Source organism: Artibeus jamaicensis, unplaced genomic scaffold, assembly GCF_021234435.1.
Source record: "Artibeus jamaicensis isolate MK-2021 breed Jamaican fruit bat unplaced genomic scaffold, CSHL_Jam_final contig_233, whole genome shotgun sequence".
In the NCBI taxonomy this organism is placed as follows: domain Eukaryota; kingdom Metazoa; phylum Chordata; class Mammalia; order Chiroptera; family Phyllostomidae; genus Artibeus; species Artibeus jamaicensis.
Genome location: NW_026521486.1, coordinates 518,116 through 534,918, shown reverse-complemented (window position 1 = coordinate 534,918; position 16,803 = coordinate 518,116). Strand labels below are relative to the sequence as shown.

Here is a 16,803-nt window from a genome sequence, read left to right as displayed (position 1 = left end):
TCAACCGGGAGAAGCTGAGTGTCCCTGCGAGCGCCAGGTGTGCTCGCAGGACAGAGGGCCTGCACACTGCTTCCTGGTCATGATTTTAATCAAAGCAAATGTTATTCTCACACCCACACTGTCCCCGCAGTCTGGCAGGTGGGCAGAGGCAGGTAGAGGAGACCCCCGCCCGGCCCAGCCCCAGGTGAGTGAGGATCCAGACGAACTACTTGTTAGCAGGTGGTGAGGACTTTGGGGTGGAGCATCTTGCAGGTGATGGCCGAGGTCTGGCCTGGGGAGCAGAGGCAACAGCGCAGGAGGGAGAGGCTCCGCCCGGCCCAGGTCACCGGGGCCATTGAGACACAGAGACACGACCTGGTCACATTTCAAAGCCGTTGATGCGGCCCCACTTCAAAGGTTGCTGAGCAGCTGCAGTGTGTGGCTGAGCTCCGTGTGCTTGTTGACAAAGGGCTCAGGGGTGGGAACCGGCCCGTGACAAGTGCAGACGGGTGGCCCGGGCGTGGATTAGCACCCTGAGCAGGGGGGCCTTCCTCGGTGGCTGGGTGGGCAGAGAGAGGGCAGCGGGGTGGCAGGGGAACGTGGCATGGAAGGGACAAAGGTGTGGCTCTCCTGCCTCCACACTCTGGGAGCAGCAGCGTCTCGGGGTCTGGACACAGGACAGAGCACGCAGATCTGCCCTGGTCCAGGAGACGGTGCTGGGCGGGGGCTCGGTCTGGAACTCAGAACGGAAAGGCTGGGTGGGCGAGCCAGCCTGTAGCTGTCTGCACCCAGAAACCGGGGCGGGAGCAGGGTGAGGTGGGGGCGGAGCAGACAGCGGCCGCAGATCCCGCTGGACAGGAAACCTGGTGCAGCTGGTGCCAGCATCCAGCCCCAGCAAGGGCCCTTCCTCGCCCAGCACCGAGCTGGCCGACCCGCAGGGACAGATGGGTCAGCATTTGCCTGTTTGGAAATTAAAGTCCACCTGGCAGCCGGCGGCCTCACCGCAGGAAGGGGTTACAAGGTAGCAGTTTGGGGCTACGGGCACCTGGGCACAGCCATCACTGGGGCGACAGCGTCACTGGGCCATCTGCACCACCACGGCTCTCCAGGCTTTCTCCTTGTCAAACTCCTTCAGGGGGGTCCGGGCCACCTGGACCGAGACAGGCAGAGGCTGTTCTGCTGGCCTGCCGTATTCCAGCAGGTGGCTGCTCTGACGGGCAGCCCCCCAGCCTGGAAGGCTGGCAGGAGACCCCGGGGCCTGGGTTCCCTGCCGCACCTGTGCCCGCCCTCTGCAGTAATGGAGCCTGGGCAGGGGGGGCTCTCTGTGGGGCAACAGGCTGGCTCTGGGTGGGGGCGGCACCGGCCTGGTGGCCATGGTGGCTGGGGCTCCGGGGAGCTCACACTTGCTCCTGAGCCGGTTCTCTGAGAGGCTGGGGCCTGGCAGAGCCAGCATCTGTACACAGCAGGTGCTGGGGAAATAGGCCCCAATGGGGGGTGGCACAGTGCGACCCCCACACAGAACAGGGGTCGGGCCTGGCCCGGGCTGGGGGGCGGACCCAAGACCTTCAGGGACAGGGAGGCAGTTCCCAGGCCCAGCTCCCAAGTCCTTCCCCCAGTCGGCACCAGTTCACTGCACGTACAGCTCCGTTGGGGGGACAGAGCCGTCCCCACAGGAGCCTGATCCCAGCCAGGTAACCACAAGGGACGGTGGGCCTGAGGACTGTGGAGGGGGCGGCACCAGGACCGATGGAGGAGGTCAGGGCCACTGAGGACCCACCCGGGCAGCAGCGGGGGCCCCTGGAGGCCCAGGAGCAGCCTGGCGGGGACAGAGTGCCGGGGTGTGCAGAGCACTGGGTGTGAGATGGGCCCGAGGGTGGCCAGGCAGCACCCAGGCAGCCCTGCAGGACCCCACCCAGGACGTCGTGCACCGGAGGGCGAACCCCCAGCCTCTCAGGGGTGGGGATGGGAGGTGGGACCCGGCAGAGGTCCAGGCAGCCTGAGCTTGGCGGAGGGGTGGCCACGATGTCCCAGAGCCGGTGCAGCACCCCTGCCAGGAGCCTTGTGCACGGGCCAGGGACGGGCTTCTCTGGCCACTGGAACCCGGGCATGTGGGCAGGAGCAAACCCGAAAGCGTTCAGCCCCGAATACTTCTTCAGGATGGATTTGCATTTGCCTAGCTGGTATTAAAAAAATCCGGCATTTCACTTCCCCAAGATGTGTCCAGGGGTCTTGAAAGAGGTCAGGGGGGAGGGTGTCGCCTGGCACAGGCCCCGGGAGGGCCCCAGGAGGACAGGGAGGCCAAAGGCTCCGAGGCTCCTCACCTGGGCGGCGGGGCGCTCCTGGGGGCCGGCCGCCTTGAAGCCGGCGCACTGGACGACGGTGCCCGTGTGCAGGCCCGCCTGCAGCAGCAGCTCCAGCATCAGCAGCAGCAGGAGCACGTCCCGGGACTGCGGGGGAGGGAGGGAGACGGGCCGTCTCTCAGGCCCCCCGCCCCGGGCACGACCCCCGCCCCGAGACCCGGCAGCCAGCAACTCTGCAGAGAGCAGCGCCAGGCCCAGACGCCCCGGTGACAGAGCCCGTGTCGTGGTCTCAGCAGCCCCAGTGGCGTCTCGAGGACCAGCTCTGCTCCGAGCTCTGCTGCTCAGGCTCTAACAAGCCCCCCCACCCCCAGTGGCCCACGGCCGGCCCACTGGACAGTATGGCTGCTCGGTTCGAGGCTCCCGTGCCTCCAGCAACCACTCGGGTCAGTGGGGAGCCAAGAACGCCGACGGGGCCACCCGGTGCCCCCTGTGGGGCGGTGTGCACAGCATCACGACCTGGATGGCTCGTCCACTCACTGGACGGGCTGGTGACCTGGGTCACATGGACTGTTGCGTGTATGGAAAATAATACAATAATTAATAAACAGTAACACAAGCCCCGGCTGGCGTGGCTCGGTGGATTGAGCGCCAGCCAGTAAACCAAAGGGTCACCAGTTCGATTCCCAGTCAGGACACATGCCTGGGTTGTGGGCCAGGTCCCCAGTAGGGGGCGCACGAGAGGCAACCACACATGGATGTTTCTCTCCCTCTCTTTCTCTCTCCCTTCTCCTCTAAAAGTAAATAAATAAACTGTAAAAAACAACAGTAACGCAAGAACGAACCGCTTCCTGCTCTGCACCCTCACAACTGCGCACCCCCTTTGCCCCCGCCTGCGATGCTCTGTGAGGAAGGAGCCCCCCGGCCCCGGCTCTCGGCCTCTCTGCACAGCACCCCCCACAGAGCAGGGCTGCTCCCGCCGTCCCCCCCGCAGGGCCCCTGGTGTCCGGACGGCAGCTGGGACACTGTAGGCAGCTGAGTGGCCATCTCCTCGCCCGCTGCCGCCTCTCGTGGGAGCGCCGCCTGCTTCCCTCTCAGTGTGAGAGCCAACCCGCAGGCAAAGGTGCTGGACAGCTGTCCCTGTGGTGCCCGAAGGACATCCTGTCACTCCCTGTGAGGGATGCGCGCCTCCCTGGAGTCAGTGCAGGACGGCCGCCTCCGCTGAGCCCACAGGGAGCAGGCTCACAGGTGGGCGCGTCTCCCAGAAACCGACCCCGCCTCCGAGAAGTCAGAGCACAGGGGAGGTGGGGGGACTGTGCCCCAAGGCACATTCTTGGGATGATTCATGGAAAGTGAGTGAACTGGCAGCAGGGGTGTCCCAGGACAACTGGGGCACCTCAGTGTGACAACTGGCCATAGGGGCGGGGCCTGGGCGGAGCTGCCCCACCCGGGGTCTGAGGGGCACAGGGGGCATCACCCCCTCAGTGGTCTCCACGGGGAGCCAGCTGGAGCTGGCCCACGCCCTGAGCGGTCAGACAGCGCGTGGGATGCTGGCTGGGAGACAGTCCCCAGGTGCTCCGCACGGTGTCGGTGGCTTTGGATGAAAGATGCACACCTTGAGGGCAGGCGGGTGATCTTCAAACACCTCCATGACCCTCCTCGCGCTGAAGGTCAGGTACCCGGCGGCTGTGAACAGCAATGGCGCCGAGAGGCTGCAGATGGCCATCAGCACTTCCACCTGCGGAGCAGAAGGCCGAGGTGGCTCGGGTCCCCACTCCAGCCCGCCACACGCCTGCCCGCCTGATGCTGAGGCGCCGCCCCAGTCAGCCCACTGGCCCCACACCCTCATGCACTGGGAGCCCCAAGTTTCCTCAGTGTCCACAAAACGGTCCGTAGTGCCAGGAAACCACCAGCCGAGGCCTGCCTGGCACCCTGTCCCCACATTGCAGAGAGGCCACACGCGTCCAGGTGTCAGGGCTGCGTCCCACACCAGCACCAGGCGCTCCGGCTGGACCTGTGATGGTCACATCCCAGGACTGGCCCTGGCAGATGCGGGTCAGAGGGACAGGGGGCTCCTCCCACCAAGTACTCAGCCCTTGACAGCCCAGTCCTGGGGCAGGCACCCCACGGCCCAGAGGCCTGGCTCCCACAGGGCAGACACCACACAGCGGGCCTCGGGACCCTGGGGATAGGGTGCCACCTACCAGACACCTGCTGGGACACTCTGCCGTCACGTGACTGGCGATGGCGCTTGGAAAACACTGAGAGGAAGACAAAAGGAAGACTTCAGAGGTGACCGATCCTGGGAGAAGTAAGACTCCCAGTGGCGTCCTCTCGGGTGACAGGCGCCGCCTTGTGGCCAGGAGGGGACAACTGAGCCCCACTGCCGCTGTCTCCCTGCATCTGCTCTCGGCAGGGACGCCGTCCTAGGCCCGTGCGTGGCGGGTGGTGCAGGTCTGCGGGACCGGCCAGCGCAGGCCGAGTGGGCATCAGCAGGGTCCGCAGCGGTCCCAGGCCCGGCTCGGGTGGCACTCGGCCCCTGGCCACCCCGAGGAATCACGGGCATGTTGCTCCGGGTTTGGGATCCAGGCAGCCGGCTGCGCCGGTGCTGGGGGACGACCTTGGCCTCGCTCTCCGCGCTGGACAAATGTCTCTGGTGCGCACCACCCAAGTGCGGCCCAGGCCTCTGTGTCTGGTTGCCTGGGTTCCTCCGTGACCAGACCCAGGAGCCCAGGAGGCACCGCACCTCAGCGCCCCCCCAGCCACGCTGGCCCAACCACGTCGACCACGTCGACCTGGTGCCGGATGCTGTGCTGAGTGTTTACTGGTATTTAATGCAAAACAATGGTGTATGCTAAGTATTTTCTGAAATGTGTATCAGGTTACGAAGCTGTGTTAGAGATTATGAAATTATATAAAATAACAAGTATTGTTAGGCTAAAATATCACAAAAACTGTAAAACAACAAAAGCTGTTACAATGACAAGCAGCTGCCACACTGACCCGCGGGGCTGTAGGTGCCCCGGTGCCTCCCGTGTGCCCACCCGCTTCTGCCCCTGTGGCCTTCCTGCCAGCGCCGCCCAAACGGAGCCCAGCAACCAGCCGGGCCAGCCCTGGTGAGAGCGGCTGGTCCACCCGCAGGCAGACGAGGGCCCTGCTGGCTATACTCACGGCCACTAAGATCCAAAAGAAGGTCACCGAGAGGTGCGGGCTGGAGACGGCGTCATCTACATTCAGAGCAATGACCCCACCCAGGACTGCAGAGACACCGGCAATCACCTCAATGACCTGTGGGGCAGAGCATGGAGGCGGCGTCACCAGGGGGCAGGGGACCGTCTGCTGGAGTGTCCCTGACACGCAGGCAGGGTGGGGAGGCGCGATGAGCTTGGGCGGAGGGTCAGCACGCTGGAGAATGACGTCCAAAAGCACCGAGCACTCGTCCCTTCCAGCCTGAAATCAGCGGGAAAAGGAAGCCACTCCCGCCAATTCAAAGGCAAATGGGAAGCAGCCCAGACAGACAGCGGCAGCGACCGCAGGTCTCTGGCTCAAACAGTTCCCCAGGCCGACGGGAACGGGCTCCGAGGCTGCAGAGAGGACACCCGAGGGCGTGAGAGTGAAGGACATCAGCCGCTATTCATAGAGGCCACGCAAAGCGGAGTGAGCAGGAGAGAGATACTCGGGCAGGTGGTAACCAGACACAACCTACGTACTTCAAAGCAGCCAGTACGGATTCTATGCCAAAACCATTCTACAGACGGAGTTCCTATGCAATGTCGAAAAAGAGAGAGAGAGAAATTCACTGGGACGAAACACCACACTGGTGGGAGTGTAAGTGAAAACACAGACTCCAAAACCCTCAGTGAACGTCTACAGACCTACAGGGGGAAACCGGTGCTGCCAGCTCAGGATGGGGGTACGCAGCTTTCACAGGATGAGCGGACTCAAAAAAAAAAAAAGGACAGAGTAAAACAAGAGGGCGTCCACATGACTCATCCTTGAAACCAGGGCACTGTGACAGGGATGGAGACACGCTTCAGGGCTCCTCGGGGACAGCGGGCGGCCACCGGGACCGGCCACGCTGCCTCAGTCAGACCCGCAGCCGTGGCCAGCCTGCGTCCGCGTCCGCGCCCGTCTCTGCCTGGGTAACACGCTGCCCTGAAAGGCAGCCCCTGAGATGAGGGGTCTTGTCCCGGCAACGTGACAGGAGCCGTGTCCCTCACAGATGGGGGCACATGCCCCATCCAGGCAGCCACAGCCCGTCTCCAAAAAGGAGCCAGGTGGCTTAATCCAGTCTGGGCTGTCCCTGTCCTGGAGCGAAATGACATAACAGGGGAAAGAAAGGGAAGTTTCCTTACTGAGTAGGATTTCAGGACCCGCACAGGAAAGGCCACTTCATACAGCATGCTGCTGCTGTCAGAGACAGGACCCTACAAAGAAGTGACAGGGTGACCTGGGCTCGGCGGGGTCGCCGAGCAGGGTCCCCAAACGTGAGCAGCTGGTGGTCACAGGTGGCTCCCAGGCTCCGGTGCATAAGCTCAAATACACACCCTCCTCGCGTGGACGCCCAAGGCGGCTCTTTCGGCAGACCGGGCTCTCTCTGAGGCACCGCCAGGCAGCGGTGGAGCCCGGCCCCCCGCAGGTGGTGAGCATTCTGGGGGGCGGCCCTGCATAGAGGGAGCATGGCCCGCAGCCCGGGTGCCGCCCACACTCGGCACCCCTACCTTGTGCCTGCCCGGCGCCTCGCTGGACCTTGCGGAGACAATCACAGTGGCCGCCATGAGCAGCTCCAGCAGCAGCAGCAGGATCAGGTTGAAGTTTATCTGCCGAAGGACAGCACAGCTCTGTGGGACCTGCTGTCTCCCCTCTGTCACTGCAGATGGCTCCAGAGCCGGGCCCCGGCACCCACTTGCTTGGGCAACGCTTGGGGTCCCAGACTAGATGGCCCCACACGCCTGCTTTCTCACCACTCCTAGTTGGAGGGCCGTGCCTGGCCCCCCCGAAGGGAAGAAAAGCCACGTCCACCCCAAAGCCTGTGCGCTTTGACTGTGGCCCGAGTGCCCAAGACTGAGGACCCCGAGGCTGTGGAGGCACCACTCCCTATCCTGACTCTGTGGGTAGTCACATGAATCTAACTCTATGTGAACATGAACAAGGAATGCACTAAAGATGTTGATTTCACACCAATTACTAGTCATAGAGTTGCATACTAAAACATGTGTTTCACTGTGTACAAACTGGCCAGTCCAGAGCCGGCCCCACCCTTTCTCTGTAGGGTTCCTCCTGGGGGCCACCCTCCACCTGCCCTCAGCACCTGGGCCAGGGATCTGACCACCAGGGGCAGCCCCTCTGCCTGAGCCCTGACATTGTTCACAGAGCCCACCCTCAGCCTGCTGCCCTGCCGTTCCTCCCCGGGACGCCCCAGGGAAAGCTCCTGTGCCCTCTGTCCCTGCTCCCTTCCACCCACACCTGCCTCCTGTGTGCCCTCCCTTGGCTGGTGTCCCCTCCTCTGTGGCCTCACCACACCTGCACAACAGTAGAACCCACGTTTCAAACCAAATGCGTTCATTAGTAAGTTTGAGCTCTGTACTCTTTGTGCAAATCCTTTTGAGTCTTAAAGTGTTTCAAAAATTTTTTTATCAATAGCACCTCTCTGTACCACCAATAATCAATACGAAAATATAACTAAAAAAAAATATGCCCTTCATGGTAGCAACTAGGGACTACTTAACGAGGAGCACAGAAAACATTCAAACTCTCACAAAGGACACCCAAGGTGGTCTGAGAAAGTGGAGAGGCAACCCATGTGCTCAGACAAGATGGTAAAATAAAGATGTCAACTCCCATTAAATTGTTCTGCACACTTAACATGATCATAATGGAGTTCCGGCTGCAACTTTTTAAGGAACTCAATAAGCTTGTTCTACGATATATTTGAAATAAGAGGACAACTTTGAGGATGGGGGAAACGGTGGGGCATTCTCCCAGGAGACAAAAGACTGACTACAGAGCCATCGCAAGAGCGGGGCAACCGGTAACAGACTGACCCACGGCAACAGCGCCATCTGCACTGGCGGGCTGATTCTCTTTCTAAACGCAGGTGCAGCCACCTTGACTACACGTGAGCAACGATGTTCGTTTCAACAACAGTCATGGCGTCAGCTCAACCCTAAGAAGATTCATCAACTTGGAGTGCCGTGAAGAAGTGCAAAACTGTTCAGTTGTGACACAGCACAGCTGTGAAAATGTCACTACTGTGGAACAGCTCCACGGGGTGACAGCACAATGGCATGCCCTGCCCCGGGGCACACATTCAGCCCCAGCCTGGGGGGGCCAGCTCCCAGAGGTTAAAAGAGCTGGCTTCTGGTTTCTGATTGGTCAGACTAGAGTTGCTATGATTGGTTGAAGCTCCACAGCTCTGATTGGGCGGGAGAAGCCTCGTTCCTATTGGTTGAGACAGGAGCCCAGGGACTCCTCTATACCCAAGGCTCTCTGACCACAGGTTGGTGAGAGGCTCCTGGGCAGAAATGGCTGCGAAGTTCTGCTTCTTAAAGTCTCAGCCCAAGGAGTCACTGGTTCCGCCATCGTGGTCCTGAGGTTCTTGCATGTGTGTGGTTCCAGGTCCCCAGTCGTGGGTCCTCAGTGCGAAGCTCAGGCGCCCACGTGGCAGCAGGCACCCGAGGAATGCTCACTGCGGATTCCGGCGCAGTGGCTGGGGGAGGCGGGAGGGGGTGGGGGGTGCCTGCAGGGCGGAGCTCCAGGTGAGCCTGACATGGCGGGCCCGTCGGCCATTCGAGAAGGCTGTGCAGCAGGTGTCAGGCTCCCCTCTCAAGTCAGTTACCTGTTCTGTGACCCCGGGGCAGGTGGCGACGTGACTGCTGTAGATGAGGTGACTGGGTCACTGCCTTGGTTGGGGTGTTTGCCCTGAAGGACATTCTGCGAGGGCCCACGCTTTCTGGTCACACGTGCAAGGCCCTCTCCAGGGTTTGCGCGTGGGGGCATGCACACGGCGTCTCCGTGCATGCGCTTCTTCAGAACATGCTACTGAAGCCGGACACTTCCAGGCCTTGGAGTCACGGGACTGGAAGTCAGTGCCCTGGGGCTTCTGCCCGTCTGGTGTCGGGAATGGCATCTCCCTGTGGTTTGAATTTACTTCCTCCAGTAACTCACCAGGCTGAACGTCGCTCCGGTGCCTGCACAGCGTCCTCCTTGGGCAGCGGCTGCGGCCCTCTCCTGGCGCCCTTGACTCCCTTGTGGCTCTGAGCAGGGGTCTGGGGTGGGCCTTCGCCCCAAGAGAGCTCGGGTTCCTTCCTCACCGTGCCGCGCCTGTGCCCCTCCTGGCTGTGCCCCAGCCCTCTGGGTCGGGTTCGGGGCTGGGTCTCCGGGGCGGTGGGAGGGCGGCAGCCGGGCTGCTGTGCACAGCGGTCTCACTGGGGATGGCTGTGTGACAGCTCCGGGCCGCAGGGTCCAGGCCCCCAACCCGTTCTTCAGGGGGCGCCCCCTCCCTGGCCCCAGGCACTGCCTCAGCCGGCCAGGTGCAGCAGATGCCTTTACTCGGAACCCATGTCCACATGGTCAGGGTCTCCTTCATGAAGAAGCATTAGGGTCCCGGGCAAGTCCTTGGTGTTTTCTCTGGGACAGTCCCGCACACTCTCATTACATTTATACTCAGGAACTTTCTGTGATTAGGTCCCTAACGTGTATCTGGGTTTAAACTATATTTTCACTGTTGCTGGCATAGACGGTTCTTTTATCCCGGCATTCACACCTGGCAACCTGGGTGCCAGCCCTCGGCAAACCCAGGGCCACATAAGTAGCAAACTTACGTTGTCTTCTGTGGACAATGGCGTGAGCGTTCCTCTCGGACCCGCGAACATCTGTCCATTTTTTGTGCCTTACTGGCCCGGCTCAGCCTCCCTCGGGGCCTCCTGTCGTCCCCCTGGTCTAACGAAGGTGGCTCAGCATCAAAGCCGGAGCAGGGGCGTTTGTGAGGAACCTCCGACCGGGTCCTCGTTTTCACGAGATCACGTCTCTCAGCTCTGGGATGGGAAAGTCTGTCTCCTCGATTTTCTTAGAGGTGCGCCTCACCACCAACAGCCTCGCAGACGTGATGAGACATGTCACTGTGCTCCTGTTAAGTTTCTTTAAGTATGGAACACTTCACAAATTTGGGTGTCACCCTTGTGCGGGGGCCATGCTAATCTTCTCTGTGTCGTTCCAATTTTTAGTGTCTGTGCTGCCGAAGCGAGCACTGTTCCTGTTTTAACAACTTTCGAGAAAGAGGCTTTAAAATTTTATTGATAAATCCATCCACTGGAATCAGTGGATGAAGTGAAGTGAAGAAGTGAAGAGAATTCTGTTCTTCAGGAGCATAAATAAAATTCTCCAACTTGTCAGACTCAAGAGCCGTGATGCACACCTACATGGGTCCCACCCACAGACAGTGCTTGGTGACACTGTGGTCACACGCCCCCGTGGCAGATGCTCCACGGGAAGACGCGCCTGGAGGAGATGGGCCCACGCCTGGGACCCACGTGGCCCTGGGACTCACGTCTATTGCTGACGGGTTCAAGACCAGTTTGCAGCCGAACCAGATCAGGCACGTGGTGGTCACAGCAAACGTAGAGACGAACAGCATCTGGAAACTGGGGATCTGCAGAGAAGATGGGGGGGCGCTTTACTCTCCTCTGTGTAACTGCAGAAGTGAGGGCAGCAGTGACCTAAATCCAGGTCACTGATGAAAACTCCTAGAGACCGGGACACATTAGAATTAGCCAGGGTGGGTGCCCCGCCAGGGCCTGGGGACAGAGGGAGGGGGGCCCTGGGTGCTGAGGGAGGTGGAGGTGCACTCCGCCCATTCACGGGTGTGTGCAGGCACATGTACACAGAGGTGCACACACGTGTGGACACGTGCACATAAGCACACACACAGAGGTGTGCGCACAAGTGCATGCACATTCACACACATCTGTGCACACAGGTGCTCTCGTGCACACGAGTGTGTCTGTCAGCCCCACAGGGCCCGGGGTCTCTTCCACAGCCTGCGGGCGCTGCGGCAGCCCCCAGGGCACAGAGACGGGGCAGAGGCTGGACTCACCACACTGACGTTCCTCCTGGAAACGGCGAAGCTCACAATGGCTGCGGGAACGCACTGGAAAGAGAGCGGAGCTCGGTGAGCAGTGCTCAGTCCCCACACACCCTTGAAGCTCAGTCCCCCGGGGGCCCAAGACATCGGCGGGACCAGTGTTGCTGGCCCACTAGACATGGGGTTTTGTTCGACGTTGAAAGGTCCTCAGATCTGTCAGAGTAATTTGTTCTGGAAAAAGTCTTAACGTCTCTGGTGAGACGAAAGACGTGCACTGACGAGTGGTGTTCTAGGTGCACTTGGCAGCCGGGCTGACGGTTCCTGCGGCCGGAGACCAAGCGCGGTCTCCACCTGAGAAGTCACTCCTCGGGGAGGAGGCAGACCTGGCCGGGAGTCCGGGGCCTCAGCAGGTTCTTGTCGGGGGCCCATGCTGACCCCACAGAAGCAAAGGACAAGAGGGTGCCGGAAGGTGGGGAGATGGATGGGGGCGGGGAGGTGAGCAGGGACCATAGCAGGTGCTGCTCTTGTGGGAGACAGACCCTGCAGACCCCAAGTTGGGGCAGCACAAGCTGAGGGGGACACACAGCAGTGGTTGGATTGGGGTGGGGGGGCCACTGAGGGCTGAGGGGGAGCTGGGGGGACCCCATGGGGACCTGTCTCTCCAGCCTGTCGCCTGAGGGTGCAGGGCACTGCCAAGAATTTTGCTGGGACCCTCAGCCTAGGTGGGCATTTCCCCGGCGCCACCAGGGTCAGAGGTCAGGTCACTGTGGCCCCAACAAGGGCTGCTCCAGTGGTGAGGCCCAAGGGCCACCTAGAAGTTTCAGGGGTGTCTGAACTTCTGGCGTCTCTGAACCACACTGGGAGAAGAAGAGTTGTCTTGGGCCACACGTTAAATGCACTGCGAACCGTAATCTCTAAACAATCTCATGTGTTAGGTGAATGTACGAGCCGGCGTGGGGCTGCACTCCAGCCGTCCCGGCTGCATGCGGCCCGCGGGCTGCAGGTTGGACGCCCCTGTGGAGAGAGCGGCAAGGGCAGGAATTCCCAGGAATTTTGTTCTAAGGCAGCAGAGGCTGGCACCATGGGGTGGGGACGTGGTGTCGGGGGAGCTCGTGTCTGTGTTTCCAGGTGTCCGGGGATGGTGACGGGGCTAGAGCGGGGGAGCAGGCAGGCAAGAGCCCTGCGATGAGCCCTGGGACGTGTTCTGGGCCGGCCGCTGGCCCCCACAGGCAGGGCACAGGCTGTGGGAGGGTGGGGTGCAGCCCTGTGTCCTGCAGCCCGAAGCCTCTGAGGCCAGAGACCGGCGTGAGGAGGCTCTGAACGAGTGGCCAGGGACGGTGACGCGTCACTCCCAGAGCACAACCCCAAACGCACATCCGCAAACTTCGTGCCACAGGTGGGACCAACGACTCTGCTCACCGAACCCGCGGCGCAGCGCAGGTAGTCCATCTCGGAAGGAAACACGTTTCCCAGGTACAGCGAAAAGCCCGAGGTCACCAGCAGGCAGCCCTGCAACACAGCGGGAGGCTCGGGTGACAGCACCACACATCGAAACACCACGGAGCACAGTCGTCTGTATGCACCAGCCTCGCGCCTGGATCCCGCCAGACCTGATTCCTGAACAAAACACGGCCACAGCCCACCCTCCCTCCAGTGTCAGGCTATGTATGGGCTTCGCCGTTTATTTGAAGAAGAAAATTTAAGGCAAGAAATGGCACCTCTCCCCAGAAAACACCCTCGCCTCAACATGTGTGATTTCTAGGCCTAGGATCCACACCCCCAGGTCCAGGCATGAAGCACCATCAGGCTCGGGGCTGGGAGATGGACGCTCACTGCAGAGGGCAAGGCCGCAGAGTGGCTGGGGGTCGGTGTTAAAGGTCCCTCAGGCCCAGGGTCTGGGCAGGGGGCCTTGCGTGCCCCACCATGATGGTAGTGCTGGAACCCAGGAACCCAGGAGGCTGGGGTGGGTAGCAAGGTCCCGGCCTGGGTCCTGGCTTCTTAGGCAGGGTGGCAGGGAGCCCGGGGTTCCCTGTGTGAGCCATGGGGTTTCCCACGCTCACACAGGCCAAACTGACTCCTTTGGTCATCACGTGCCTATCCAAGCACGTCTGGAGGTGACTGTCCCAGGACCCCCGGCAAGTCTCCTCCAATGTGTGGTCCCCTGAGGCCGGACCCCCAGCTCCCTGCTGGCCCTGCTCCTTGGCCCCTGGGCCTTCTCTGACCCCATGGCTGGCCCCCAACCCAGGATACCACCTCACCGTCACACTGTGGAAGGTTCCTCCCCACCTGTGCAGGGTGACTCCAGATCCCCCGCAGCAGCTGAGGGTCCTGGAGGTCACCCTCACACTATGCATACCCTGTGAATGGGCAGGGGGGCCCTGGGCTGTCCCCACCGTGACAGGACACAGTGCAGCCCGAGCCCAGAAGCCTGGGGCTGGAGCCATAAATGCTGGTGAATGGAGGGCAGCGATTCGTACAGCACCGCCCCACAGGGCCCTCCAGAGCAGAGGGAGGGAGCTGCTCTGTCCCAGTGGGCCCGGGAGCAACACCGACTGGGGACACCTCCTGGGGACGATGACCCTGTGGCATTGGCGGGGCTACTCACCCCCATCAGCACGGAAAAGACCCACGTCTTGTGACTGAAGCAGGGGGGCAGCCTCGAGGACAGCTGCAGGTCGCCGGGCTTGGCATCCGCGTAGCTCCCCACGTCGGGCCGTCCCCGCTCCAGGGTTGCCATCCGGTCATAGCTGGGCTCCTCCCTGCACGCCTCCTCCCGCGCCATGGCGCCGGGGTGGACACTGAGCTCGGTGCCCACGGCGGCTGTGCCTGGGACCCTGCGCCGCCGCCGCTGTTTTGGATCACTCTGAAAGCTCCAGTTAAACTGAGGTGCTTCTGGTGAAAGAAGTCTTGCTCGGACCGAAGGGCTGCGAATTTGAGGAAGAAGACAAGCACTTCACTTGATAGTGACTAAAACCACTTTCTCGGCAAAACCTACCTGCCCGTCTGCGTTCAGGGTGGGGCGTCGGCCTCTCGGCCCCCCACTTCCCAGGAGGCACTGGCTCCTCCTCCAAGCCCTTCAATTGCTCACGGTGGTAACGGAACCAGTGTCAGACCCTGTCCGTCCGTCTGTCCGTTGGTGCTCACCGCCCGGCTGTTTCTGGGGCAGCGCTGGTCTCTGGGTGATGGGCTCGCTGCTGCCCAGGGCTTCCAGCAACAGCTATTCACAAAGGAACAAAAGCCCGGCAAAGCTGCACTTAAGCCAGAAGCAGGAGGACCTCGTCCTGAATTTCAATGAGATGAAGCAGCGACCCTGGAAAGTTCTCGATGGTTGTGTAACCGTGTAACCGCTGGCACAGAGCCTTGCCAGTCCTGTCTTAACTCCGCCAGGGAACAATGGGGTCCTGAGGTCCCACTCAGGGCAGGCAGACAGGTCATGGGGCGCAGGGACCGGCTTCTGGGAAGAAGCCTGCCTGAGTGGAACCCCCAGCACAGTCCTGCAGGAGGAAGCGGGTGCTGTTTGGCAGCATAACTTTCTATTCAAAGGCCTCACTATATCTCCTTTCAAGCAGCCTTTTCCCATCCCCCGTGATCACGTGAGGAAACCTCCCGCACAGCAGCACACACACATCTGCGCTCAGCCCGCTGGGCAGCCCTAGACCTGCCCCGGGCTCTGGTCTGCGGTCCCACTGGCAGCCTCTGAGCTCCCAGGCGCCCTTTACTTCTCTGCTCACTAGGCAGAGAAAGAGGCCAGGGACGCACTTCACTGGGACACGCTGGCACGCTGACAGGCGCAGCGAGAGTCTTTGTGCACATGGCCCGAGCCCCGCACTCTGAGAGCCGGGTCCTCCAGCACAAGACCCCGTGGAGTCTGAGCAGAGTCATCGTTTCCACTCGTGGGACGTTGTGTTGTCTTAGCTTTTCAGCCTCGCAAGGAGGGCTGCTCTTCACACACTATAACCTGTGAAGGAAAAGAGGGGACTGTGAAGCCTCCCAAATGTCTTTACTGGCTGCCTTTTAAAGCCATAAGCAGAGTTGGTAGGAATTGGTCGAGCTCTTCTGTGTTTCTTCCTTTAATTGAGTTTTGAGTGTGCACTTCTATGACTTACAAAGTGACCCCCTGATATTTCCAGCACCCAGCTGGCACCACACATAGCTATTACCATATTACTGATGATATTTATTCCCTGTGCTGGGCCTTACATCCCCACGACTATTCTGGAGCCACGGACCTGTACTTCTCCGTCCCCTCCCCTTTCTCACCCAGCCTCCAACCCCTGCCCCTCTGGTGACCCTCAGTCTGTGAGTCTGTTTCTGTTTTGTTTGCTCCTTTGTTTTGGTCTTTAGATCCCACATATCAGTGAGCTCATACAGTATTTGTCTTTCTCTGACTTATTTCACTCATCACACACCCCTCTAGGCCCATCTCTGCATTTCTCTTTATTGGGAGGAAAACGTTCAGCAGATTTCACCATTTCTGAGTTTTTCCAAAGTTGTTTTCCACTAAGAAATACAAACAAGTTGTCTTGAATGAGGGATCATGGCGCAGACGCCTCAAGCCTCCAGAGTCGTGGTCACTTGAGAAGCGCTTCCTGGGTTCTGGCAGCGCCAGTTTCTGGAACAAGTCCTGTTCTTTCAAATCTCCAAAGCAACTCTTGTTCCCACAGGACCTCCTGCTCCTGCCGCTGAGGTCTTCCTCCGGCCTCCACATTTGTGCTGCCATTCAGCAAATACTGGGTTGGCAAAAAAAAAAAAAAAAAGTCTGCTTACTTTTCTCCATAAAATAAAAGATACGGTTTTCATTTGTACCAGCAGATTTATTGATTTGTGTATGTCTGCTGTCTTGTCTCTATTGGCTTCTAGAGGGTAGAGGCCAGAAGTGCCCACGTGCACAGAGCCCCGCCCACCCACACAGAGCCCCGCCCACCAGTATGAGCCACGCCCGGGCCACGGTATCACTCCCACAAGTCACCGCGCTTTGAGGGCTAGCGAGCTAACGGTCGCCAACGGCCAACCACGGACTGCTAACGGTCACAGGGGGCACGCAGGCCCCATCGACAGGACTTGGGCACAGGCGTGGGCACTGTGATCCCCATTGGCCAAACCCCACTGGGCGCACTTGCAGGCTCAGAAGGGGCAACCCCATTGGCCAAGGTCAAACGGCTGCTGGCGCAGGAGTCAGCACGGCAACCCGATTGGCCAAGCTCCACGAAGCAAGGCGCAGGCGCGGGCACGATCACCTTATTGGCTACGTGGCCACGAGCTTCAGGCTGCCAGACGCGTGGGGACAGGGCCGCAGAGAGCCATGCTGCGCCTCGTGGCCAAGCTAGTGGCATTTTTCTGGAGGAAGGCAGATGGGCTGGAGGAGGAGGTCCGGCCACTGGGGCTCGAGCCCCCGGAAGGTGCGCGTGGGGCAGGGCTGGCTAGCAGTGGGGTTGGGGCAGGCAC

The 16,803-nt window shown here is 60.7% G+C and overlaps 2 protein-coding genes and 1 non-coding gene across 5 annotated transcripts in view; 1 reads left to right on the top strand and 2 right to left on the bottom strand.

Annotated features, from left to right (window-relative positions):
* Window positions 1–200: 200 nt before the first annotated feature.
* Window positions 201–14,530, bottom strand: MLC1 (modulator of VRAC current 1). Of its 3 annotated transcripts, none has more exons than XM_037160519.2 (12): window positions 14,503–14,530; window positions 13,964–14,282; window positions 12,778–12,867; window positions 11,371–11,424; window positions 10,825–10,926; window positions 6,998–7,096; window positions 6,632–6,703; window positions 5,448–5,564; window positions 4,481–4,537; window positions 3,892–4,014; window positions 2,301–2,426; window positions 201–1,129 (listed from the first exon to the last, which is right to left on the bottom strand). In XM_037160519.2, the coding sequence occupies exons 2-12, from the start codon at window positions 14,138–14,140 to the stop codon at window positions 1,055–1,057; spliced, it is 1,092 nt and encodes a 363-aa protein (XP_037016414.2). In that variant the 5' UTR covers window positions 14,141–14,282; window positions 14,503–14,530; the 3' UTR covers window positions 201–1,054. The 3 variants fall into 3 exon arrangements, with proteins under 3 accessions (XP_037016414.2, XP_037016412.2, XP_037016415.2); XM_037160517.2 differs by having other exon boundaries at window positions 14,447–14,511; XM_037160520.2 differs by lacking the exon at window positions 6,632–6,703 and having other exon boundaries at window positions 14,447–14,511.
* Window positions 10,418–10,525, bottom strand: LOC119060622 (U6 spliceosomal RNA). Its single transcript, XR_005084620.2, has one exon. It is a non-coding gene; the product is annotated as a U6 spliceosomal RNA (small nuclear RNA).
* Window positions 14,531–16,660: 2,130 nt separating the features above from the next.
* The window catches only part of MOV10L1 (Mov10 like RISC complex RNA helicase 1), a 38,563-nt gene continuing 38,420 nt past the window's right edge, over window positions 16,661–16,803 (top strand). Inside the window, exon 1 of the mRNA XM_053661942.1 lies at window positions 16,661–16,757. Within this exon, the coding sequence (XP_053517917.1) occupies window positions 16,661–16,757 (97 nt within the window). The remainder of the gene's footprint in view (window positions 16,758–16,803) is intronic.